This window comes from Tympanuchus pallidicinctus, unplaced genomic scaffold (assembly GCF_026119805.1).
Source record: "Tympanuchus pallidicinctus isolate F22 unplaced genomic scaffold, pur_lepc_1.0 scaffold14, whole genome shotgun sequence".
Classification (NCBI taxonomy): Eukaryota; Metazoa; Chordata; class Aves; order Galliformes; family Phasianidae; genus Tympanuchus; species Tympanuchus pallidicinctus.
This window is the reverse complement of record NW_026294659.1, coordinates 16,650,875-16,678,193: the sequence shown is the minus strand read 5'-3', so window position 1 is coordinate 16,678,193 and position 27,319 is coordinate 16,650,875. Positions and strand designations below refer to the sequence as shown.

At 38.7% G+C, this 27,319-nt stretch overlaps 1 protein-coding gene across 15 annotated transcripts in view; it reads right to left on the bottom strand.

Moving 5' to 3' along the window:
• The window catches only part of SYNJ1 (synaptojanin 1), a 60,265-nt gene extending 35,288 nt beyond the window's left edge, over positions 1–24,977 (bottom strand). For 8 of the 15 annotated variants that reach the window (XM_052673916.1, XM_052673915.1, XM_052673917.1 and 5 more), the window contains exons 1-10: positions 23,614–23,759; positions 13,158–13,244; positions 12,504–12,771; positions 9,517–9,742; positions 8,171–8,254; positions 7,388–7,449; positions 6,701–6,797; positions 5,264–5,433; positions 2,687–2,768; positions 380–532 (exon numbers count right to left, since the gene is read on the bottom strand). In XM_052673916.1, the coding sequence (XP_052529876.1) occupies positions 380–532; positions 2,687–2,768; positions 5,264–5,433; positions 6,701–6,797; positions 7,388–7,449; positions 8,171–8,254; positions 9,517–9,742; positions 12,504–12,771; positions 13,158–13,244; positions 23,614–23,737 (1,353 nt within the window). In that variant the 5' untranslated portion in view covers positions 23,738–23,759. Of the gene's footprint in view, positions 1–379; positions 533–2,686; positions 2,769–5,263; positions 5,434–6,700; positions 6,798–7,387; positions 7,450–8,170; positions 8,255–9,516; positions 9,743–12,503; positions 12,772–13,157; positions 13,245–13,831; positions 13,924–23,613; positions 23,860–24,458; positions 24,480–24,586; positions 24,701–24,787 lie in introns of those variants that run through there. The other 7 variants (XM_052673918.1, XM_052673923.1, XM_052673919.1 and 4 more) reach the window with 7 other exon arrangements.
• Between the last annotated feature and the right edge of the window lie 2,342 nt (positions 24,978–27,319).

The following is a 27,319-nucleotide window of genomic DNA, read 5'->3' as shown; positions in this document are numbered from 1 at the left end:
TGAATGAAACTGAAACAGTAGAAGGCAGAGGTACGGACAGAAAATTGAAACAAAGAGATTAGAGCTGATTTGAATATACGTTTTTTAGAGCTATGATCAAAAGAAATCAAAGTTTTGAGCCTCATCCTTTCCTAGAGGGTAGCATCATCTGGGAAGCAGGGGCATGGCTAAGAAAGGATGTACTGACACAAGATCTGGCTGTCAAGGTAACCAAACTTTTCTCATTAAACGCTTTTCTTTTTCCCCATTCACTGGCTTATTAAGATTACAACCAAAGCACACTTTTTAAAAAAATATTTCTTAAATCCATGAAAGAATCTAAAAAAAAAAATAAACAAACATTGGAAATTGATGAAGATTCAAATACAATGCACTTTACCTTGGCTTTTCCTTCAAGGGCTCCAGTCCCAGCATAAATTTTACTGACAGAATCTCCATTCACAGACCACATGGATCGGAAAACTTCCTGAAAGCGAGTAACCAGCTGAGGCTTCTCAGCTAATCCTAACACCTCCAGTTGTTTTGTTAGCATCTGCAACAGTTGAAGGCAACATTTGCAAGAGAAAGATCTTTAATGTTTTTCTAATATATTTATTAAAAAGTACATCACATTTTTTGAGCATATATACAACCGCCCCCCAAAAAATCTTTGCTTTATACCCAGATACATAATACTGAACAAATACCATGCCATGTTTGATTGTATTCTATCTGGAGCTTTAGCTTCAGCATTTCACTTTGTTTTAAAAGCAGGTAGAAATACAGGAAAATGTCAACAATCTTAAACATTTTTACCTAAAAATTGCCATGTCACAAGGTAGGCTGGCTTTGATTCTTAAGTCTTTCTATTTAAATCTTTTAGAAATAGGACTACTTATGCTTCCCAACATAAAGTGTACAAGCAAACACATCAACCTCTATTACCAGAATGCAACATGAACAGAGCTCTGCAATGAGTGAAACTGCAATGACTGCTATCATTCATTCTGTTTTCATGTGCAATTTTTATCTGACAAACCGCAATCTTCACACTTACAGTCAGTATACTTCAATTATTTATTATTTTTTTTACTGTGCCTTCTACATTGAATGCAATTATATTATAGGTATATATGAAATATATATGCATTTAAATGTAAAATAATATGACATTTCAAACACAGCATTATGCCCAGGGAAGTAGAAATGAACTACTGTTGAACTACTGTACCTTTCCCAAAATCCCAGAATCAAGTTTACTTAGAAAAAAAAAAAAATCAACTAAGTTTGTTGCTATCAAAATAGTGAAACTAAATACTAATGATTAAAGCTAATGAAGAAGCTGCTTTCAAGTGTTTTAGAACATTTTTAACACCTTGAAGTGCCCGCTGGCAAGGAGAAGGGGCCTAAAATGATGAAGACAGAATTATGCACAGACATATTCTGAAGGTTAGACGGGAACAAATAACAGACAGAAAAGGAACTTGTAGAGAGAATTAAAGTAGAAATAAATGAGGAAAAAAATTCCAGGAATTGTGTATTTCATTTTGTTATGTCAGCTGTTTGTCCACGGTTCACAAATCAAGAGAATATATATCATTAACAAAAAAAAGAAAAAAGATTTAGGGTGGTAGTCTTTTAAAATTAAGAAAGCAGTTGGTAGGACTTAGATTTTTCCTGCTTATGAATGAATTTTAGAATTTTAGCAGAAATCACAGTTTAGCTCTCACCAAGGAAAAGTTTGACATACTTAGCCTGAAAAAAAAATACTATTAATTCAGCTCCTTAAAAGGTATTACAAAGGCAAATGTAGAGCTGTAAATCTATGTCTTCTGTGTGAGTACTACACTATACTTTCTATTACACTACAAATCCTACTGTAATATCATTAAAATCCAATGTTTCACAGTGTTTCAATAGCAAGCCAACTTACTGAAGCAGAGCCTGGTAACAGAATTGAATCCCACAGTACAGGTGAACTACACAATGTGACCGTAGCCAAAGCTACAACCACAACATTCTTCTACAAAGAATTCACAGTGCAGAGATGTGGAAACAAGATGAGAGGACTAGCAGATGCTGGGAACTGTAATCTCTTATGAAGAGCTTCATCTCTTAGAAGAGAAAATGGTTTCAAACTCTAAGAGTGTACATTTAGATTGGATAGTCTTTCACAGTGACAGTGGCGAGGCACTGGAACAGGTTGCCCAGAGATGTGGTTGATGTTCCATCACTGGAGACTTTCAAGGTGAGGCTGGATCAGGCTCTGGGCACCTGATTCTGCTGTGCATGTCCCTGTTCACTGCATTAGATTAGATGGTCTTCAAAGGTTCCTTCCAACTCTAAGGATTCTGTGACTCTAACAGAGTAACGGTGAGTGTTTTGTGAAGGACTGCACCACCACTACCTATTCTGTAGTTGCAATCCTCAATCTTAAAAGACAAACTGACACTTAACAAAGAGCGAAGCGTTTTTCATAACGCTAAGTGACAGTTGTGTAATTGCAATTACTGCACAACTATTGCTTCATCAAACTAAGAGCTGGCTGCCCACAAAACAAGAGAGTATGATGCTATAAATCAAAAGGCCACCTACCATTTATTTTTATTCAGCTATCGTGTGGAAGGTACAGCTACTTTTACAGTCTACTTCCTACAGAAGTATCAGGAACAGTTCTGTATCTGGAAATGCACATTGTTTTTCCTACCTCTAAGCCAAAGAAAGCCTGCACGCTGTTTGTTCTATCCAGACAGTCCAAGCAGTTTGTTCTGACAGTACCACTTTGAGATCTGTGCCAAGGACAACGAGAGACAGAAACAGAAAACAACTGAAATAACTCATTTAATGCACATCATCAGCAGAGACAGGGACATTAAGATCTGAACCAGAATAGTACATCACAGCATTGTCACTGCGTTGTTACTCTCATCTTGAGTGCATTTATAAATGCATCAGCAATAGAGGGTTAGCTATGATAACAGCAGTAATTTTGCAACAGCACTGACTACACAAAAGTAATTCGTTTTCTGCTAATAAGACGAGCCTTTAAGTTTTTCTGCAGTTCTCCTTGCTTTCTTGGTTAAGCTGTTATGCAACAGTAAGTTTCATTTTTAAAGAATCTAGCTAACACATTTTGTAAGAACTTCAGAGAGAAATAATTACAAAAATGATAAACAAAGAAAAAATAAAAAGAACTGTCCTAATAAAAGTAACAAATTGTGATAAATTTAAATTCAATTTCAATCTCTCTTTACTTTTCCTCCCCAAACACGAATGAAAATTAAAACTCTTCCCTTTAGATAGACAGATGACTGATGCCCTCAGGATCCCTAAAGCAGTCCCCTTCTTTGAAAGAAGCCTGTTCATCTTTGCTAAAAAGTTCTCAGAAGGGTCATATTAGGCAATGTTCACATTCTTCTTGGCTGGCTACGAGGATAAACATCTGATGTTCTCCCAGTGATCTATGCTTTTCCTATCTTTTGTCATTCCCACTACCCCCTTTGTCCAATTAAGTCAGTAAAGGTTGATAACATTTACTCAGCTTGAACAACTAATCAGAAAATTGTTGAAAATACTGAAAAATCTTTGTCGAGATTATTCTGTTACTATGTCTATATTTTATTGAAATAGAAACTTGCTATCAGTATTAGAGGGAAAACTCACATTCTACAATGGAGATGGTCCATAATCTTCAAGTAATTTTAAAGCTATCACAAGTCACAACCTATTTTGCTGTCAGTCATTTTGAGAGGTGATGATACTATCTGGATCTCTGACAAGATCGAATAGCCCCACAAAGTGATAGGGCTACACTATTTTTAGGATGTAAAACAAAAGTAAAAAAAAGCTTTAAAAACTTTTGTGAGAATACAAATAGTGTTTTGAGGTGGGGATGTGCTCTAAACTACCATTCTACTAAATCTAAACTTCTTCAGGTCTACTGAAACCTGCCCCTGCAGGACACAGTCCCGCAGTGAAGTCAGGATGCAGAGCAGCACTGGAACTCTCTCCTCCCCCACTGTATCAGCAGACAGAACCCAGGCCATGGCAACATCCCTTCACTCAATGCTTGTCATGGAAAATCCCACAGAAATGCTCCACCCTGGTGTTAATTAAATGGAGGAAGGGTGTGAAGGGGAGAAGAGCAGGAACATTGCCCATTCCTAGCCCTGCCTTTTCCTGCTGAGATCTTTGCTCTAGGAAGAAGAAAGGGGAAATAAGGACAAGAATATATGAAATACAACATGCACCCCTGCTATCACGGGGTATCATGGAAGTATCTCAATACTTCCACAAGTGCTAGAAAGAATTTATTTCTTTAACAGAAGTTAGAGCTAAAAATATGATAAAATTAGAAACGCGTGACTTAAAGCAAATATCAGCTGCTGAAAATGTTTCTCTAGACTACCTTTGCCTCCTCTTCCACCACTAGCTGTATTTGCTACATCAGCAATACGTTCTTACATGATCTGCAAAAAGCACAGATTGCTGATCAAAACTCAGTAATGAATCTTGCCTACAAGGATAATGAATAGCTGACTGTTCACTTTTTTTTTTTCCCCATAAGGACATTTCAACATATGTTTTTTGCACCTCAGTAAGATGCATTTCTCACATCTCAATATGATGCTTCCCAAATAATAATTCTCCCCAGCTGCAAAGCCTTATTTGAAATCCTCTGAAACTCATTTATCTTGGGTAAAGATCATACAATAAGAAGGTATTATAATGTATTATATTTAAAACTCATATGGCTATTGTGAGTGACTCATTTTGTGGAGAACCAAATATGTCAACTGGCGGGAATCCAAACAAAGAAATTTCAAGGAAGATAGCACTGAAAAATTGACGTTCACAACAAACTGAGAACAGCATGCTCCATTGCTGAGGAAAATATGAATAAGTTATACAAGGAATGGGAAAAGGCATTCATCCTTCAATCCTATAGGAGCACACTCAAGAAAAAGGACAACTGACCACATTCACAAAATGATGAGTTCAAGAGAACAAAGAACCTGAAATTAAGTCATATCCCACCAATGCTTCAGAGGCTGTTTCCATCAAGACTTTCAGAGCATATTCACAGCAAGACAAAGTTTTAATAAAATAAGTGATTCATACTTAGTTGCTGAACATTATCATCTTGTATACAATAGAAATACAATAACATAACCAGAAATATTTTTCTCTTCTGGCTACGAGGTTGAAAGCACCTCAGAACCATAATTTAATTTGAGTAAATACACAGGAAAATAAAAAAGAAAGAAAGAAAGATAATGCAAACCTTTTTACTTCCTTTCCATCAAAATAAAAAAATCCACATTCTAAGAATTTCTGGACTTGAGGCTTAAGCACACTGTGCAGTTTTTCTGCCTTTCCACCTTTAACCATTTGATGATAGTCAAAGTTCACCATCTTTATATCAGCTGAATGTTCAGATGCTTTTAAGTGGCTCTGGTTTTGTAAATAGAGAAGAAAAGAACATAAATATGCTAATACATGATCACGGAGTAACATAAGTAAAACGAGATTGAACAAGAGGCTAAACAAGAATTTAAACATTTTAAAAGCAGTTTTATTAGATATTCTGTGCCCTCTACGTTGTTTTATCGCTACTGTGCAACAAACCACTCCAAACTGACAAATATTTCACCTTTGTTTCTATTTTTCTCTTGTCACAAACAAGATAGCATTTTGTTGTTTTGTTTTGTTTTTGTTTTGCTTACTATACTAAGGATCACCAATCACACACACGACAGCTTCTCCTGTTAAAACATTTCCCTTTACTAAGCCCTTCCGCTATACCCACCATTTTAGAAATAACAGACAAAACAGACAAATAATTTAGATTGCTGTGGAGGACAGTTCGAGTAAAATTTCCCCTTCATTTCCCTGAAAAATCATAAAACTGTTCACAAAACCTTTGGTGATAGAGGAATGGTAGAGTCATGAGCTGTATTAATACACAGCAATACACATCTGCAAACAATAACATCTCCTGCCAGGATGCCTGGATTCAGAAAAGATGCTAGCAAATGGCCTAAAACATTCAACTACTGTAATACAAAGGGAAAGGGAAGAAGGAAAGGAAAAGCAACACATGGCTGCTGCAATGTTCTCTGGCTTCAAAGAAGGCTGCTCATGTTGGCAGAATCTGAGGACAGCTACGTGACAGTTGTTTTTAACTACCTAGCATGAATTTGTAACACAGGCCAGCTACAGTGAATGCCTTCTGAACAAAAGCTCCAATTTAATCACAAAGTAGATTTTAAATCTATATGCAAAATTTGTAATTTTTAAAAAATATTAAGTAATGTACCCCAGAATTCAAAAGGGAAGATTTTAAAAAGGAATACAATATTATGAAAAGTCACGAAGGATCATTTACCAGCATTACAGGGCAAAAAAGATTTCCTTTACAATTAAGCCTAACAAGCACAAAACATAAGAATAACTGCAGATCTCTCAATATTGTCTATGTGATAATTTTTCAGCGAAGTCATCAGTCTGCACACAATCAAGCCATAATTGTAAATAGCTTTCAAAAATTCACACTATTTATCTTAAGCAGTACTTTTAGGATAGATACTTCTTTAACTCCATGCAGTAGCTGTTGCTGGGTATACCAGTATTTATTTCATTTTTCAAAGGCTACGTAAAAGCTTCACAGCACACATTCCAATTCCAAGGAAAAGCACCATGAGAGAAAGATAATTCTTACCTGAAAAGCTTTGCTGAGCATGTGCTCCCCTTCTTTTGCCCCAAGTAAATTCACAATAATTTGTTTGCCATACAAATTTTTAAGAGTTCGGAAATGCCTGTTAACAGAAGAACAATTCCACACTCATTTTCTGAAAATGCTCATGCTGAAAATTAACATGACTGTGTGGAACACTGACACAAACATAGTGGAGATTCTAACATCTCCAGCAAGTCTTACATTATGTTATGGCCATATAAGCCAGTGTAATCCAATAACAGCATATAACAATTGATGGCTCTTTAACTCAGATAATAGCATCAAAAACGCTGTTTGACAAAATGCATGTACTTAAAATCACAATGTTGTGAAATGGTCGTGTTAAGAATAAAATCAAAGTATAGATTTTACTTCTACAACAGCAGCTGACAAATACGGATTGTTCACTGTGCGCCTATAATTTTTGTTCTAAATTTAATGAAGCATTTCACAGTCTTACATTTTTTTTTTTCAAACTTCTCAACAAAGCACTCAAAGGCACAAGAAAACCTGCAAAAGTTTTTGAAAAGATTTCCCAGACACTCTGCTGCTTTGGCGAATCACACTTTTGCATGGGCAAAGCCTCCTGCTTGAAATAATACATCCCAGCACATTGATATATCACTTATCAGAGGCTCGTAACACCTTCACAAAATCTCAAGACATCACCTGTCAAAAGCTGGTGCGTTCGCCTCGAAACCCCTTGACATTCTGACACGATGGGATCCCACCTGTAACATGAACAGTAAACCATTTGTCATAACACATTTGACTTGTTCTTCCAAGACCACTTAATCCTGAATGTCTAAAGATGGCCTAAAAATTCGTTACGCTATCTAAACCAACTCCCCCAAATTTATTGTTGGCTATGATGAGCATTCTTTTATTGGCTTTCCTGAAGTTTCATTTCACTTTTGTAAAAAGAAAAGAAAAAAAAAAAACAACAAACGTTTTAGAGGGTCTATTGCAAAATGCTTATATGCCCAGCTTAAAGAACCTAAATTGTGAAGCATGAACTTTAAAAAAAAACTCTCTATAAAAGTTATAACCCAATAGTAGTTGCTGATATCCCTATTCCAAGAAAACTGGGATTAAACTATATTGCTGGCACTCGTGAATTCCTGAAAAACCTTACATAAGAATAATTCAGAGTCTCTGAACCAGTCTCTGAGCATACTCTTAGATAATGTATTTTGAAAAAGCTATTTAAATTAAAACAGAAAATCTCAGAACTTCAAAAACAAAACATCTCAAATTAATGGACATTCAAACTTATGCAAGACAGCATTCAGAGACTCAAAAGTAGCAGATTTGTTATGTTGAATAACAGCATCAACTTGCTTCCAATGGCAACCTCATGTGGGTAGCTAACTGCAGAAGAGCCTAGAAGTTACTCCATGATGCTTAAGAACACATGGGGAGGAATTATAATTAGATCCATCTCCCGCTTACCTGCAGGCCTGGCTGCTCCCAAAACAATGGAACAGACCCTCGAATCTGGATGAAAGATGACACAGAATCATCTAAATATATTACCTGTTGAGGAAAAAAATCCAACACACAATATTACTAGGCATTAGGGAATGTATGGAGGTTTTAAATTTGTTAGCCTTAGCTAGACATGCAGCAAACAAAATATATTTACACACTGCCTATTCCACCATGCAAAACACCATTTGTTTTCCTCACATTTATTCCTCTTTCAGATTTGAACAATTCATAAGTAGTTCTGGCACTTCTATGCTTCCTGTGGAAAAATGGTTCAGAAAGGTTGAGAAAATATTGCAAGATTTTATTACTTGGGCCTGAATGACTTTTGTACTAAGAGTAACTAATTATTTTGAAATCTTGATAGCTTCCTGTAAAGTTTTTGTTTCCTACATCACAAGACCCATAATAGTTGAAATGTAAACCAGTGCACAGAAAATAACAATGCAGCCTACTCAGAACACCTGCACAGATTTTGTGCACCAGAATATGAAATGCAATTGTCTGTTGAGTATAAGGGAAAGGAAACTCAGTGTGATGATGATATGCCACAGACATCTAGTGACATTATCTGAAGGAGGCTTGCGCTGAGAAACCACAGGAACAGCATTCTAACTACACTCCCAAAACTAGATGTGCATGGGCAGAGCTCCAGCTAGATAAAATCCTACTGAAGTCACCTAGGATTTGCAGTGAGTCAATCAAAAATACCTACTCACATGAATACTTTTGCAGGAACAACATCTTGGTAACCAGGTTATCATAAGAAGTGGGCAAAAAAAAGCTGAAAGAATGATTTAATGGCTTCCTGCATTTCAGTATAATAATAAGGGCAAGGAAATGCAACCAAATGCAGCAGAATTACAGTGGCTTTAAAGACTACCTTTCTGAGCCATATTAAGTAACCACAGGAATGCTTTTATCTTTCCCCAGGCACCAGACGACATGTATCTGCCAAAGTCTCTTTTGCTGATGTTTACAATTAAGCTCAGGCTAAAAGAAGCACACCTACAGCTGAAGCTAAAAGCAAGTATGGCCACCTACAGCAGCAGTTCAGCTGATGGGTAACACCTACTTAAGCTAGTGAAACTCAGACCCACGCATGCCCTGACCTTAAGCTACACTAAAAACCAAGATGAGCGAATTATGTAACCTACTTAGATCCCTCATTTAGCAGCAAAGGAACTATTTTCATATCTGCTGGTTACAGACTCAATTCATAACCTGTTGGATTTGGGGAAGAAAAAAAAACATTACCACAAAAACTTACACTGAGCTCACCAAGTGAATGTGCACTGTGTCTGACATACCTGCTCTGTTTCAACAAAGTTAGCAACGTGACCATCATCGTTGGTTCCCCGGACGTTAAACCTGGTCCCTGCTCGCTCACAGCTTAGTCGTGAAATGAGACAAGCCTTTGCCTGCTTGTGAGCTGCATAAATCGTCCTGATCTCCACTCCTCCACACATGAGACGTAACAACCAGTCATCACAGTTCACTCCATAGTGCTTCAAATGTAAATGCAGTGACTGATTCCTATCAGGAAAAAATAAATTAATAAATAAATAAATATATATATATATATATATATATGTATATGGGAAGAAAATAAAGCACAGCTCAATTTGTTAACACCAGATGCTACCTTTTTATACCCTATGCCCACTAATACAAATGAGAAAAGGAAAAAAATATGTCATAGTTACATGATGTAATTCTTACTTAAACATACTTAAAATAGCAGAGTTTACAAGGGAATAGCTTTGATGATGGCACAGTAAGTCATGAATTTTAATGATCCTAAAAAAACCCAAACAACTAAAAAAAACAACCAATAGCATCTGCTCTTCAACTGGAGAGAAAAAAAGAAAAGAGAAAAAACACTCCAAAGCAGGAACACATTCATAACCAATTGATTTTCAAAACTCTGTAAATATCAGTTTCAGGGCCACATGTGGCTGCATTTTATATTGCATATACCTATTTCTAATACCAGTGACTGATGAAACAAAAGGAAGATCCACAATCTGGATATACCTATACATTAAGTAGTACCCATTAATGCTGTAGTGAGTAAATAGAGCTGGGATTTGTTGGGATTTGGGAGAATTGGTGTTTCACTCTACTGAGGTTTTGTTTTTCTTTGGAAACATTTGTTGTATAAAAGGGAAGTAAAGTTTTCTGTACAGCAAAAAAAGAAAAAAAAAAAAAAAAAAAAGCAAACTCTAGTAAGAGAACTGCTGACAGTGCCCAGAAAATTCTACCACAATTGCAAATAAAGTTTGGTGTAATGGCTGAAAGTATTTATTTTAATTTCAGCCTTTTCATTCTAAACTTCTAAGTAAGAAAAAATAAAATAAACCTGCAACTTATCAAACACATGAGCTGCTTTAAAAAATATTCATTAATAAACATTCAAATCACGTGAATACTTTCATTTTACAAATAAGTACGTGGATGCGTTACAATAGAAGGGTAAGAAAATGAACAACATTCCTCCCTGGGTAACTTGAGACTGGGATTTTTGAATAGAAAAAGCCCACAAGAGCTCACTGAAATGCATAATCAGAATATTTGGTCTTGGAATCTGTGATAATTCATCTTCCTTCTATTAAGAATGATTCTTACTGGGGAAAAAAAAACCAACAACAAAAGCTGATAAGTTTTACATCAAGGGACAAAATGCAAGGCCAATCTGATTTGGACAGGATCAGCACACACCACCACTCCTTGAAATACTGACCTACAAACAGCCCTTTTCCAGACACAAAGATACACAGCTAGGATCCCTTAATTCCTTTAAATCTACTTTAACATGTAAGTCGCTGAAGACTACAACTCATTTTCAGTACTGATACACATATTTGCTTTAACATAACAATCTGATCATGCTCCTCTATCTGAACAAAACAGTGGCAACAGTATTCCAGGCCTTGCATATTGAATAGAAAAGAGAGCAAAGAGAGTTTTTCACTTGTTGAAAATTATACATGTGTCCATGACCATTGGAAGGGTCCTGAAGACTTGGTAGCATGCTTTTTAAACAAGACTGAAAAATAGGTGAGCAGAATTTGTTCACCGTTTCTAAAGTTCAGAATGCATCACCAGCATTATTTCATAGAATCACAAAATCATTAAGAATGGAAAAAAATAGTAAGATAATAGTCCAATCATTGACCCATCCCCACTAAAACATGCCCCTAACTGCCATATCTACACGTTTACTGAATGCCTCCATGCTCTCCCTGGAAAGCCTGTTCCAATGCACAACCAGCCCTTCTGAAAAGAAATGTTTCCTACTGTCCAACCTGAACCTTCTCTGGCACAACTTGAGGCCATTACCTCGTCCCATTGCTATTACCTGCAAGAAAAGCCTGACACCCATCTTGCCACAACCTCCTTTCTGTCAATTGTAGAGCACTACGAGGTCTCCCCTGAGCCTCCTCTTCTTCAGGCTGAACAATTCCAGCTCCCTCAAACACTCCCAATCAAACTTGTGCTCCAGACCCCTCACAGCTTCACTGTCCTTCTCTGGACACACTCCAGGTCTCAATATATTTATTGTAGTGAAGAAACCAAAACTGGACCCAGTACACACGGCCTCACAAGTGCTGAATACGAGGGGATGATCACCTTCTGTTTATTGGTAGAAGCATCAGTATTCCCTTAATCAAGAATTTTGTGTGAAAACCTTGTATCTTATTGAAAGATATTCTGCAAAATGATAGTAAGTTCAGTGGCCAAGCAATGTGTATTGTAGTGTAACATACCTGCTCTGTTTCAGCAAAATTAGCAACAACACAATTATCCACGTGATAAAACTTTTACAGCGCTTTAACACATGAAAACTCATTTGGAAAGTACATGTTAAAAACCCCCACCATTTTAGCATCCAGAATGCTCTTACGATTCAATTTTTGTCGAAGTTCCATTACTCACTCATTTTAAAAAAAAATCAACATACTTATGAAGAACTAAAAGACACCAAAGCTGAAACATCACATCACAAAGACTGTTCAGATCAAAGTATCGTATCAGAAGCAGTAAAAATCTGTCTCATCCAATTAGGAAATACTAAGTGGCCACAGAACATGGTATCACTAAGATCATCATACTTATGTCCTCAGAGTTAAAATGATGCTCTGTAGCTAATTAATATTTGCGAGGCCTACATTTAAGAGCTGATGAAAACAGAGTTGAAGACTTAGCACAGCTTAGTTTGCACAGACATACATTAATCTACAGAACGCCTGATCTAAATCTAAAGAACCTCTGATAAAGCACACTGTGAACTCACCAGAAAAACCTGTTGTCAGTGGTGTGCTCTTGCATGCTGCGGTGAGCATTGAGACTAAGATCTAAGCTGACACCAGTGGCAGACCATGCAAAATAAAAGTTGCCTGAATTCAAAACTTTGCGCACTTCTGAAATACGATCTTCATCTGTTGATTCGATTCGTAACGATACGAACTCAGTGGAGGTAACTCGAAAGACTTCGGAGTCTTGAATCTTTCCCACAGACATGCATCCTGTTACTAGAACCAAATAATGCAGCAACGTGTCTCCTGGAAAAGCAAAAAAGGCACACGTAAGAGAATTGATCTTAGACTGTGATGCTGACATATTCGTATTCTTCAGTGCACACAGTCTGACCCTGACTTGGCTGAGAAAGTTATTAACACGAAGAAGCCATTCTCAACTTCAACAGAATAGAAGGAAACACAAATAGGAGAAACTACGCTGAAAGTAACAGGGATTGCGAAAAAGGAAGTTATTTTTGTCCACTCCCTCATTTCTGGGAGCACTCCAAACTTGCAAGTTACCCTACAGAGACAAAAGAAAAAAGCAAGCACAGCTCCTGTTCTGGAGATGCTAAGCTGTTCAGTTTTGCAGAAGCAACACAGTTTTCTTTCCCAAATGAGAAATTAAAGTTTTAGATAAGCTTACTCACCTAGGTTTAATCTTAATACTCCCAGAAGCCCATATGCATCCATTACTTTGGAGTAGGTATTCTTGATTGTATCTTTTTCTGCAGATGCTATGAAGACAAAACAAAAGGTTTTATGACGTTAAAGACTGCACGCTATGGTGTGGACAATGAATCTGCTCTAAACTGAAAATCCAAGTACAGCTATAGTGCTAACATACAACTGCAGGAAAGAAATCAGAATTTATGAGCACATGGCATTTTATAGTGAAAAATGAGTATTTGATTTTACGACAATGTATGATACTCTATATTTTTAGGCCCCCCAAAAAGAAACGTGCATAATCCTCAAGTGATAGGTATTAAGATTATCACCTCCTAACATAAAAAGGATCAAAACCACAAGCAAATTATTTCCATGAGAATGTTCTTTTGAAATTAAGGTAGTGCTAAATGCTTTTTATTTCTGAATAAATAAATCCATACTCTCCAAGAATAAAATTATGAAATAATATTATTTCCAGACAACTAGATTATCCCAAACATATTTCAATCAGATTTCACTATATTCCAAGGAAACTGTAAGTCTTCTGAGGCCAAAAGGTGATAGTATCTAAAATCCAAGTCTTTTTCCACAGAAAAAAATATTGGATTTGTAGGATTTTAGAAGAAATTGAAGTATATCTGCTATTACTTACCTAGGAGTTAATTTTAGTATACATACTTTAGAACTCTAATCAGCTCTCGGAAAACCAGGCAAACAAGGTTGGCAGTGGAGCCAGGCAACAGCCTGCAGAGCACAGCAGAAACAGGATCCCACCTGTCCTGAGCTGCTGCTCGTGACTGAGTCTGCTCCTGAAGCACAAAGGCTGACAATTCCAGCTGTGCCACTGGATCAATTGAGATTTGCAGGTCATCAAGGATCAGCACCTTCTCCTTCCTCAAAAATAGTAAATTTTCACTTCGATTCACTATCAACACAAGGAAAAGTGTAAATTGAAACACCTGCTCTGGCACAATGTTGTGTCCTATTTCATGTTAGCTATCTTTTCTTTAAAACAGCTGTTGTGGATCTTCCTATTGAGTGTTCCTAAGCTTAGCACAGCACTGCCCGTGCACCAGTTTATATGCCTTTTGTTTAAATGTCTGCCAGTTTTTTTAACGGAGATTCTAGTCCACTCTATAGATGAAACAATTATTCAACCTCAGTTTGAAATCCAAGCTAGCTCAATATATAAAATGCACTTAAAATCCTTCTTCAACTATTTACACTGTATTCTGGAATGTAGAAACAAAGAAAAAGGGAATTGTAGAAGCAGGATTGTTCCCAAAATCCTCATCCACAGTGTTACAAATCACAACTAATACAAACACACTGCTTACAAAGTGATTTTATCAGCATCACCATATTTTGCTTAACTAGAACACTATCAGGCTGGGAAGAACAACTCTCAAACTTCCAATCCATTTTTCCATAATGCATTCAGTGAGATTAATGCACTCTTCTAAACTCATCTTTTGGTAGGCAGAAAACGGCTGTATTCCTCCGCATTTCAAATTATTAAGGATAGATGAGGTTTTCTTTCCAACTAATATCTTTTTGCAAGGTTTTTCCTTAGGGGAGCTTGGCAGCATTTAACAACATCATAAAACAATGGCTTTTTTGTCTTCTGTGGATTAACTCTGTTTTTCTCATTGCACAGAGCGCCTGTTCTCCTTGCTGAGCCTCAATAAATAAATGCCTGAAGTGAATTAAGTAGCGTGGGCTTTGCAAATTCAGATCTATAAAAAAAGCCAAGAGAGACTAATAAAGTAGTAAAAGGTGGCAAAAACAAAGAGAAAATGAAACCAGAAAAACCTACTGTAGCCAGTCAACTGTTATTATCTCAGCCAAGTTCCCAGGCACTATCCCAAAGCACCGAGGTTTTATGCTATGGTTTTCAATTACAGTATGTCTGAGTGTGAACTCTTCCACAGTCAGAGCTTAAGTACTTCTCTCTCACACACTGGCTGATGCTGTCTTTTTTTAAAGCCAAAATTCACGTAAGAAAGTGGCAAATGCCTCAGAAGGTTCAGATCACCCTGTTCCGGCCCTCCTCACCTGTCCCCACATTTCTGCCTCCCAGAACTGGACTTCAAGCACAAGGGGAATTTCAAACACAAGAAATCAACATCCATGATGCCCTACAAGAAGCAACCTGGATTCTGAAGACCTTTCTTGTGTGAGCTCTGCAGCTTAACTTCAATGCATTTGCACCACCCTCCCCTAAGGCACACAGCTTTATAACACAACTGAAATCCTAAGGCAAGGTCCTCCCTCACTGAGTGAACCAGCCAGGTACCAGCTAAATGTTCTATGCTGAGAGGGCAGTCAGGCCTTGTAACAGGCTCACCAGTGAAGTGGTTACAGCATCAAGCCTGATGGAGATCAAGAAGCATTTGGATGATACTCAAACGTAGTGCTTAAGTTTTGGGCAGTCCTGTGTGGGGCAAAGAGTTGGATTTGATCCCTGTGGGCCCCTTCTACCTTAAGATATTCTGTGACACCTCTCACTGTCAGCATTCATTAATCTTAAAAGAATTTTGATGTAGGGACGACTGATACTAGCCAGTACACACAACCACTGAAGGGACAACAAATGGTTACCACATAAGCCTCCACAGCTAAACTGTTTCTTTTCCCTTTTGGTTTCTTTTCCTCACTTGAGCTATGGGGGCACTGTGAGGACCTGCAGCTCCCTGGCAGTCAAGAGTTACAGGCAGGGATCTCACTGGCCAGGACCCATCCCACTGCCCCAGGCAAGGAGTAAGGCAACTGAGAAGAGCTCCAGGTTCCATGAAGACTAGCTGAGGCCAGGCCACGACATCAGCCTGTGGAAGATTTGGGATCAGGCCTGATGAGGGGGATGGCCAGGGCCACAGGGATCAGACACGGGTGGGACATCAACATGCCTTGGTAGCCCAGCCCTGCTGCAGCCTTGCTGGGGTAGGGCCTGATGGTCCTGAAGTCTGCTGTGGTGTCCTGAGACCAGCCTGCTGGTCTCCTGACAAAATCCATCTTTGTTATTATTAAAACAGTAGCTGTTCATGTGGTTTAGACCAAAAGTCCACTCAGCCATCACGCATTTACAAGAAACTATTTCCTAAACCAGTGCCTCCACCATTAATAAGCAAAAGCATGAGTTTCATTTCATAGATGCTAAAGGTAAACCGCCCCCCCCCCCCCAAAAAAAAAAAAACTCAAAAAAACCACAAAACATCAAACAAACACAAGCAACCAGTCAGACCAGAGTAGATCCAGACTGGAATTTACTATTGACAGCTGCTGCACATTGCATTTCCCATTTCTGATGATGCTTAAGTTAAATTTGTGGGTCTTTATCTCCCTCAGTAATAACAGGCTGAACAACAACAGAAACACTCTGGAACTACTTGATTTCTCCCTACAACTTTTGAAGATCTGCTCCCTCTCACTTCATTCAGAATGCACAAAACCTTCAGATAATGCTGGATGCAGAAGAGCATATGAAATACCAAAGTTACGTGGACAAAACTTCATCTTTATAGTACGTTGTATCTAGAGTATGCAAAGCCAAACACTTCTCTCTACCAAAAGCTGGAATCACCAGCTGTGTGAACTACACAGAAGTCAAAACAAGGCAAAGCTAAGGCAATCTTGACAGAAGAAGACAACGTTTCCAAGAGTGTTTCCTCATTTCTTCTGCAACATTTTTAACAAATGAGAACATCTCTTCCCAAATGATGGGCTGGCCTGCAGCCATGAGTACCCCTTTGACTTTGATTTATGAGCTCCATATCTTGAAAAACACGCAGCTGATATAAACATCTGCTCAAAGAAAGCAGAAACTCCTGCAAATTAACAAGTTTACTTCTCTCTCAGAAACAGATCTTTCTATTTATTTATATTTAGTTGGATGTAAGCAAATATTGAAGCTATCTGAGCAAAATAAAACAAGCTAAACAAACACTACGAAGAATGAGTCAAGGCATACAACTTCTGAAGACAGAAATCTGCAGTTAGAATGACAACCTTCATCTGCAATGCAGAAGTTCACAGATTTCTAAATTACAAAGTATGTGGCACTTAACAGTAGACATAACTTAAGTGTCTGCATATAAAGATGGAAAGAAAATACTATGAGGCAGTATTCTTCTATTACTTGTTATTTAATAGAATAAAGAGACAACAAAACCACAACATCTTTAATGCGGTTTTCAGGTCAAGTTTTAATGCAGTCTTACTGAAAGCCATCAAGACTCTTTGCAGTGTCAAGAGAAAAGGAATAAAATAAGTCATACTTATTAAAAATTAATAGGCCATAGTATTTTTTAAATGGCCATGTCTCACTTGTGTGCATCTGCAATATCGCATCTTATCAGCCAATGACTTGCATTTAAGAAAGGTGACTAACTAAACTGTTTTACAGGGATTATATCAGCTGTCTTACTGCTACACAAAGGAAACTCCATTAAAAACCCTGCCTCTGGGACAACTTCAGAGGCACAATCCATTCTGCTTAATTCCCCTAAAAAAAAAAAAGTTTCACAATTTTTACAAGAACTGTAAAGCTATGGTCACATTAAGAGTTCTCCTTTAGGCTCTCTACAGTTCTTTTCTCAATGGTTCACAAGGTATCACTGACACGTGAACCAGGGCAACAACTTCCAACTAGAACATGGGATACCTCCTGGAATTACATGCAGCTCCTTCAGAAACAGGATCATTCTTATTTAAGTTAGAAGAGGGAAAAGAAATCATGCAGCTGCCACTTTAAAGTGTTCAAAATTTAAAAATGTATGATTTTTAATTTTTTTATTATTATTATTATTATTCTTTAGCTGAGCATTTAGGATTGAGATTTTCAAGCTTTTCGACAAATTAGGACAACTAAGATTTCAGTATTTAAATGAAAACTAATAGTTCAATATTACCATATATGGGAGACATTAAAGTCACCACCTTCACTTATAACTCAACCAACTGAGGACCCATTTTGACCCTTTTGATACTTCACTGATGTGAATAGATTCACAGCAAATTGGAAGACAGCTGATATTTAAATCTGTCATAACTAATACAACTGTTTTGAATTAGCACAATTACTTTTTTCCCCCTTTTACTGACTAATTCAAATTATTAGGTATATTATTTCATTTCAAATAAAAATACAGACAATGCTGTCATCTAGAGATGTCTTCAGACTGAGGGGAGAAACTACCAAATAACAAATCACCTCTACCCAAAAAGGAAAAAAAAAAGCAAAAGAAAACAATCCACAGACATTTCCAGATGTTAGCAATTACATTTAAATAATACACAACAAATACACTGATTGAAATAAGGCAAAAAAGTTTGTAAAAGATTAGCAGATAAAATGAATGGTTGTTTTAAAACTATATTTCAATATTGTGCAAATTTACCCTACTAATAACTTCAGAAAATTTACCTTTTAGTCACTGAAAATTGGGGAAAAAAAAATAAAATAAAGCTGGCCTACTTAACAGCCTACAGTTTTTAATCACGCTTGAGCTTTCTGACTCAAGTACATGTTTTTCATTGAAAACAAAAGCTATAGCTTTAATAATCAACAATAGTGTATCATTTTTCCCCCCTACCAACTGCTTCAATTAAAATATACGAAGTATCTTACACAAAGGTGAGCTTTTTGCCTGTATAAGTCAGTTCTACACAGGTTAATTTGTAATACCATGTACAATTACAAGATTTTCCATTTAAATACATGCTAGCATGCAGTAAGTCTTCCAACCTATCTGAAATGTAGAGACGTTAATTAGTTTTTCTAAATTATGTCAGAGTAATTTCAGAAGTATGTAAACTAACTTTAACAGCCATTTAATTAGTAAGAACCATCATTCACTGCAAGTCTAGTAGGGCATAAGCCAAGCCTTTTACTATTGCTCCAGCGCTAACTTTGAAATGAAAACATACTGCACTGAAAAGGGAATGTCCGAGAATTGGGGACCAAATTTTTATAGCTCCATTATGCCATTCAAATTCATTATGCCAGACAAAAATTACTGCCTCCACCGATCTCCTAGGAGAATTCTTACTTTAAGTAAAAACTTTTCCAAGCATGCTAGGCTAACATGTTTGGTCTTAGTTGAATCATGTAGTTTTGTTGGAAATGCCTGGAAAGTAATAAGCTGAGCATCTTCTCTGCAGATTTGAAAGGAGAGAAAGTTCTGACGACAAGAGGACAGATGACATCTTCCTCCAGCAGCATGGCTGCACTCAATGTCTACCATCACTGCTACTTCCCTGCAGCTTCCAAAACATCTTAAGACATTGTTCAGCAGGTAGGTGTAGCCCAGAAGATTACATTTAGTCAAAACAGTAATGAGAGGGAGGGTGGTTATGTATACGCACATATACACACATATACAAAGACACACAGATGCACTGATATATATATGCAAATATAAAACCTTATTTTGAAGTATTCCATTATGAAAAATAGCACGTAGAGATTTCTAATGAAATAGCCTCCTTCCCTAATTTTAAGGGGATGTGATTCCATTCAAAATGCTGCACTAGCATTATTTGTGAGAAAGAAAAAGAGGGAAAAAAAAAATATATCACACAGTTGCATGTTGTGTTACCCCCCTTATGATTATGCACACACATGGGCGGTGCTCAAATATATCTGTCGCTATGTTTCTTTTTTGGGTAGCTCAGTTTCCTAAACCATCACCAACCCAGAGCCTCTTGCAAAATGCTCACACCCCTGTCTGCTGCTGTGGATAGATACAACCTATCTGGTACTTCTCCTCCCAGTGCAGTGCATCAGAGTGTTTGAAGTGGAATGTGAATGGGTGATAGCGCTGGGACACCCGCAGCAGGCGTAGGCTGTGACAGTTCTTCCATTATCTGGCTCTATGGAAAGCTCAGGGTGGGCATGGTGCCTCTTCCTGTTCACACCTGCTCTCTTCTCAGCTTTGCATGGGACCAAACTCCAAAAATGCGCGCAAAGCTGCAGTTCTCTGTGCTCAGGGTTCAGTATTTTCCCAAATGACAGAACATTCTCCTTTACCCATCACAAGCAACAGGAGTAAAAGCAGCTTCCCACTCCTTTTGCTGTGACTCACCAGAGAGGAGGCACAGGGAAAGAGAACACTTTCCTGTTTAATCAATGAAATTTCTGCGGGTAAGGTACCTCATTGAAGACTCCTGTTTCAGAGAATAAATAGACCACCTATTTTACGTGCCAAATAATCAAAAAAATAGATCCTCCAGGTAAATGCTAAACAAAGAAACAGTCAAGCTGCTGACATTTAAAACCGAATGCTCTTACAAGGCCTTGAGAAGCAAGCTGGCAGGATCCTTTCAGACTTCAATATCCTGGGTTAACCTGCTACTAGGAGTGATCTGATCAAAGAGGTACTCAGTATTTTTATGTAAGGCAAGCAAAGCATTTCTCAGAGCTTTTGGTCGCACTAACACTGAGTAATGCACATTACAAGCAGTGCACAGAGCACTTCCAGCACAGGCATGGCTTGGACTGCTTCCATTTTAAGACTGAATGATTATGCAACAATAACCCCTGTGAACAACCCCTTCTGCCCTCCTCCTTTCTTCTTGAATAACACATTCAGCACAAATACAACACACACTGAAAAGTCATGCAGCATATGAATTGTAGAGCATTGCATACATAGGCCAAACAAAACTCCCTGAATTATCTTGCAATGCTTTGTTGAACGTTGAGGGGGTGAAAGTTAATATCCTTATCCTTCCCTGAGCAAAATGACAGGTGGACTTCCACTAAGATGACATTTAAGGCACTGGTAAGCTTGCATTCCTTTCTCTCAGCCCAGTTCAAGTTGTAATTACTACAATACTGTGCATGCGTATTCCAAAAGATGAGGTTCACTGAGGTTCTCAGAACTGAGTCACATGAACCACTTTCCATTCTGAGTGCATTTCACTGGGTTGTACATATGTTATGCATTTTACAGCCAGGCAGCAGCTATTATCAGGCATAAGGCTAAACAACTAATCTCCAGTATTTAATAAAACCTTTTGAAAAAACGCCTAAGATCTGTACTGTCATTCTTTGTAGTCCACAAAGATGTTACTTCCATCAGCAAAACCAAAAGTTTTTAACAATTTGCATTCATGTTGTTCTGTATTTATGCATAAATGACCATTATTCTACCTGTTTACATGGATTTTTAAAAAACATCTTGAAAATCTTCTCAGAATTTCTCATTAACATCGGCTGAGAAGGTAGGTTTGTACCAACATGCAGAAATTTGTGAGGCTACAGAGTAGAAACTTCCAAGTGGTTTCTGTCCAAAACCGGTCAGAAGTTCTGAGATCAATAAAGAGATGGAGTAGTACTTAACAAACCTTAACCAAGTGCTGATCATTGTACTCCTTGAAACACATGTAAAAAAAAGTGAAACGCTAGCAGAATAAAAGGAAAATAGTCTAAGTCTGCTATCAAATCAAGGTTATTTCAATCATTAAAAGAACCATTCAGTAAAGAATTTAGGTGCATGGATTAAATGAATTAAAGCAAACTGCCACAGCTTAACACACTGGGAAAATAAGCCCACCTATCAGACTAAGCAGTTCATGATCTTAAGTTACTGTAAACAGTATTTAGAGTAACTACTTACAACTAGGCATAAATATTTACTGTATTGCAAACTACCAATCAAAATACCAAGGACTACTCTTACAAAGTAGTAACAAGCTATCACTAAGTACAGGACTCAAGAAGAGCTAGGCTTCTGAAATTCTTTCGGGTTTTAATTCCTGATTGATTACAACCCAAAGCATGAGAGAGGGCAGAATTTCAACACAGATATAAATAGTGAATTTCTAGAGAAGACAGTCTACTTATCTACCTGCATTATATCACAGCACAAGAGGTCTTTAACTCATTTGATTTTTTGAGCATAACTTCCATGAATATATTACTTTGAATAGATTCCTCCTTAAGTACCTTAAACAAATGCACTAATTACTAAACATGTACTAAAATAAAATCTTTCCATAAATCTTCACAACGTTCTTCCCATACTGTACTGATCTCACTAAGCATGTTCTCTAGTTTCATGCTAAGACACTTACTTCCAGCCCAAACCACTACAAACTACACAATACCTTTCAAATACTGCTGGCAAGATAACTTGCATATACATTAAGAAGAAACTGTATCAGTTAAAAACAATTCTCAAAATATGGGAAGAAAGCACTCATTGTTTTTGACCTGAATAATCATATGAGTTAATTTCATTTGTAATGCCAACAGTGCTAGCATGTCCCACTGCTAGACTGATCATGGCAGACACAAGCTGGAGAGCGCTAGCTCACGCAGCCGGTTCAGCACAACGTATGCCCTGACTTCGAAGCACTTAACTTGCAGGACACAGGGACAGCCAGGTGCCTCATTAACAGACAACACCACAGCCCACAAACACATTAGGCACACAAACAATTGCAAATACCAAAGATAAGGGAACGTATCTCCAATCCCGCTTTGGAACTCCCACTTCTAAACTTCAGCCTTGCTGTAGGAGGGGACACGCTGCCAGCTCAGCCCACTCTACCCTCTCTGGGCCAGAGCAGCCTATGGGGAGATAACCGCCCATCTGTGAGCCCTGTAAGGCTGCAGGCAATGCATCACAACCTCCAGGCACCAGGGTTAACTCATCAAAAACTGATCCTTTCAAAAGAAGGACATCCGCAGTACCCAAGCTTTCCATAGAAATAAAAAACAAGCCTAGGAACTCTTTGCAATCTGGTGCTTAGGCCTTTTTACTGAAGAATACAAACCAAAGTACATTTTTAGACCCTATCAACAGGCTTTGAGGATCTTTTCTGCACTTCTTGTTTCAGAGCCCCCTTTCAACTATGACTTGAAAAAACATGCATTTATCACTGAAAGCATGTAAACATGACCTTGCAATGCACGACAACTTGCTCCAAACATTGACTGATGTTATTACGAGACAAGCTAACATGCAAAGTATGGTGATCGGCTAAAAAAGGTGCAACATCAATTTTAAAATAAAAAAAGCCATGAAAGTCATAATACAAAGTGAGATAACAAACTAAGATGATGTACCATTTAAGAATACAGCACTTTGTAATAAAACTGCACCACAGATTTTGCTTTTTAATGAGTCATTGTGTATTCAAAGGCAGACAATTGTTCAGAACCAAAGACAAGCAGACACTGACAGTTATTGGAAGAATATTTTGTATACATGAAAATACATATTCATGATGAAATCTAATTAAATGCGTAAAATTCTTTTTCCAACAGATAAAGATATGAAAAATTTCTTCCATTTAAATCACAAGAATCTCCATTAGCAAATAAAAACCAGAACTGCTGTTTCTTCTTTAGCTGTCATAAATAAAAACAAACAGCTTACGCAACGTTGCCAGCATTTTTACTATACTTATCAAAACATAACAACTTACAGAGGACAGCCACAGCTCCAGATTCAAACATGAGACATTCCTCTCTGTTTCTGGCTTCCACTATCACACTGAACGGGAGTGGATCCAGCTTGTGATAGACACGATATCCTTTACTGAAAGCCATTTTGTCTTTATCGGCGGCAGTCCTGTCCAACACAAGATGATGTTAGTGAGAGCTTCCTGTGCTTCCAGGTACCTTCTGCTGAACAGGTCTGACTTCCATTCTTCCCTAAGAATTTTACAGATCTAACAAGAAAGAAAAAAAAAAAGAGACGCTCACTCTTTCTACTTCATGAGACTTGTTTTACCTTATGTTTCAAAGCAAATATATCTACAGACAGGTTAAAGACAACATGCCAATGTAGCAAAAAAATAATTGCCCAGAGCAGCATGAAGGATTTATTTAAGATCTCCTCCAGAACAACCAGAGTTTCTTTTGCAATACCTAAACCAGATTTCTTCTCAGTGAAGCTGAAGACGACATTCTCCTTTAGTCACCACTAACGCATGAGAGCAGCAGCGACCTTCTGCTGAACACAGAAGGCCAGGAGCTTCAGTTTTACAACGCCTTATGTTCATTCTGACCTTGTACAAAAGGACAGTATATTTCAAACAGTAAAGCTGCTAAGAGGCTTTGGAAGACCATACAGAAACGATAACCTACGCTTGATTTGGCTTTATAAATGAAAGCGGGGCTCTGCTGGACTTAAGCTCTTCCTCGCAGCGGCTGACGATTAGAAAATCGCAGCACCGCACGAGACAGACCTCTGACAAGCCGTAAAGGTAACACCTTCTTCCGAAGCGACGAAAAAGCAATAACAAACCGCAGTCCACCAGCAACTCACCCAAACGTTAGGGGCTGAAGCCGAACAAATGCACAGTGCGGAGAGGAGCTGCCGGAAAGCCGCGAGCAGGCTCCCAACCCTTTCCCCAGCCCCATGCCGGTAACCTCAGAGCTGACAGCGGCACCGACCTTCTGTTCTTCTACTACGACACAGCCCGGTCCCGGCCGCCCCGCTCCCTTCCCAAGCAGCGGCACAGGGCGAGCAGCCCCCGCCCCTCCACCTGCCCGGCGCCCGCGGCGCTAACAGAGCCTCCATCTTGTCTGGCGCCCGCGGCGCCTCCGCAGCTCGACACCCGCGACAGCGACAGCCGAGCAGACTCCTCCGCGTACCGACAGCCGCCCTCGGTGCCGCCGACCCGCCCCGCCGCCGACACCGCGCCTCCTCACCGGCCGCGCCAGCTGCCGCCCGCTCCGCTCCCTGCCGCGGGAGCCGGCGGCAACCTCACTTCCGCTCCGGCCCCGCCGTCCCTTCCGCATTGCGCCTCCCGCCACCGGAAGTCGGGGAAAGGCACGAGGCGGGGGCGCGGGGGCGGCAGTTACGCGCCCGCTGCCCTGGGGGCGGTGGGGGGGGTCCTGTCAGGGCGCGTACGGGGCCATCGGGCGGGACCCGAGCCCTAATGGACAAATAACACTTCCCCCCCCCCTCACGCCATGAAGTTCTCTCTTCGCTCTCCCTTAGCATTCTCTTCTTTGATAGCCGATCGGCTCCACTGCCGGCTCCTTATTTACTACAGCAGGCAGAAATGCCGCAGGGACAGGCTCCTGAATGGCGGTGCGCACGGGATGATGTGCGCGAAAAGTGCAGTGTGGGCATGGCACTCGTCGCTGTGCACTGAGACGCGGCTCGAGCCAAGCCTGCTGCTGCATGACAGGCTTCAAAAGTTTCGCCTCCAGACCTTAAACATCGCTTTGGAAATTTCCATCCAGTGTGTAAGTGGAGGAGGAGTGCTGCCTCACAGGAGCTCTGCTGAGCTGTGCCGAGTTCTGTTGCAAGCTGCAAAGGAGACTACAGAACAGATTCAGGAGCTTTGTCATAAAATTAAGAGAAGTGGAATTCACAAAGTCCCGTTTAACTCACTTAATTTCCTTATAGGACAAGGTTACCCAACTAGTTGACTATGGGAAGCCAGTAGATGTAATATTTTAGCTTCCTGCAAAGCCCAGTATGCTCCTGGACAAAATGTCCAGCGTATGGCTAGGCAAAAATACCATGTGATGGGTGAACACCTAGCTGATGGGCCAGGCTCAAAGGGTTATAATGAATGGGCTTCTGTCAGAATAGTGGCCAGTCACTGGCAGGATTTCACAGGGTTCCATTTGATGGCCGCTTCAATATTTTAATAAACAACTTGGATGTGTGTAGAAATTGAAGGTATACTGGTTACGTTTTTGGACAACACTGAGCTGGGAGGAGCTGTTGACTCTTGAGGGTAGAGAGGCCTTATAGAGAATGCTTGACAAATGGGAGGGCTGGGCAGTCAGTGGCTGCGTGGAGTTAAACAGGAGCAAGTGCCAGAGGTAGTTGGCAAGGTATCACTTAAATCTTAAGGCAGAAAATAAGACGATACTCAAGAGCTTTGTTGAAATTTAGGCTATGAAAATATGGGTTTACATATGTGTGAGGAATATCACAGTGAGTCTTGGAGATACATCTATGTATGAAAACATTTAAATATGCACATAAATCACAATAGTGGAGCCAATGGGACAGTCCACATGTATGAAAAAAAACTGTAAGTCATCACTTGGAGCAGGATTTAAATGGTAGACTCTTGGATTACTAAATATGTTTATCTCTGTTTTATTTCTGTTCATCCATTTCTGAATATTTATGGCAAGATTTTTAATTTCATACAAAAATTAAGTACTCTTGAACAAGAAACAATACTTAATTCTGCAGATAAATCCAACCAATATTGCATGGCAAGGTATCAAAAATTTAGTTTGGAGTATGATATGCAAGGGAAGAACACTCATCTCTGATCCATTCTGTTGAGTTTCCCAGAAAACCTCACCCGTCCTTCTTGCAGCAATCATTTCCGAAGCCACCTCACAGTTCCCTTTTCTGAACACACCAGACTTTTGCAGGAATGTTTAATTTTCACTGAGGCAACTAACAAACTTGGGGGATTGCTTTTTAGCTCTATCACTCATAAAAGGAGAGTGCAGCCAGCTGAAATGCAGCTCATGAAGCCACTAAACCAAAGCACTATACCATATAAAAACTGCAGGTGCACATCCTCTCTTCCCTATTTCTTATATATATATATATATATATATTTAGTGTTCCTTGTAATACGTGTTTTTCGTAGAATAACTCAGAACTAAAAACAGAACAACAGATAGCAAACTTTTGCAGAAAGTGAGAGGCAGATGAAAGGAAGAAAAAGAGGAACCACACGGCTCCATGTACAAGTACAAATTTTCTTCTCACTTTTCCATTTTAAATATTGACTTTTCAATTTGTTGGCCATAATAGCAAAGGACAAGGTTTTTATCTTTGCTAGTGATGACTTTTAGGGAAAAGGTAATTATGTAATACCTACAATTCTATAAAAATAATTGCATCATAAAGTAGTAATGCAATAAAATAACTGTAACCATCCTGTAACATTATCCTGTGCATCACAATTCAGAATGCCCCCAAATTTTACATGCAGTGTTATACATCTTTCCTGTTTCTAGACAATGCTAACTACTGAAGAGGTTACTAGATCTCAAGAGACCTTGCAGAGTTTTGAGTAGAACTAAGATTGTCATGTCATAAGTGATTTTATTATCTTCCAGGACAGTCTCTGAATATAATTATGTGTATTGATTTTGATGGTGAATGCTAAGATAACACAGTCAACCATGGAAGAA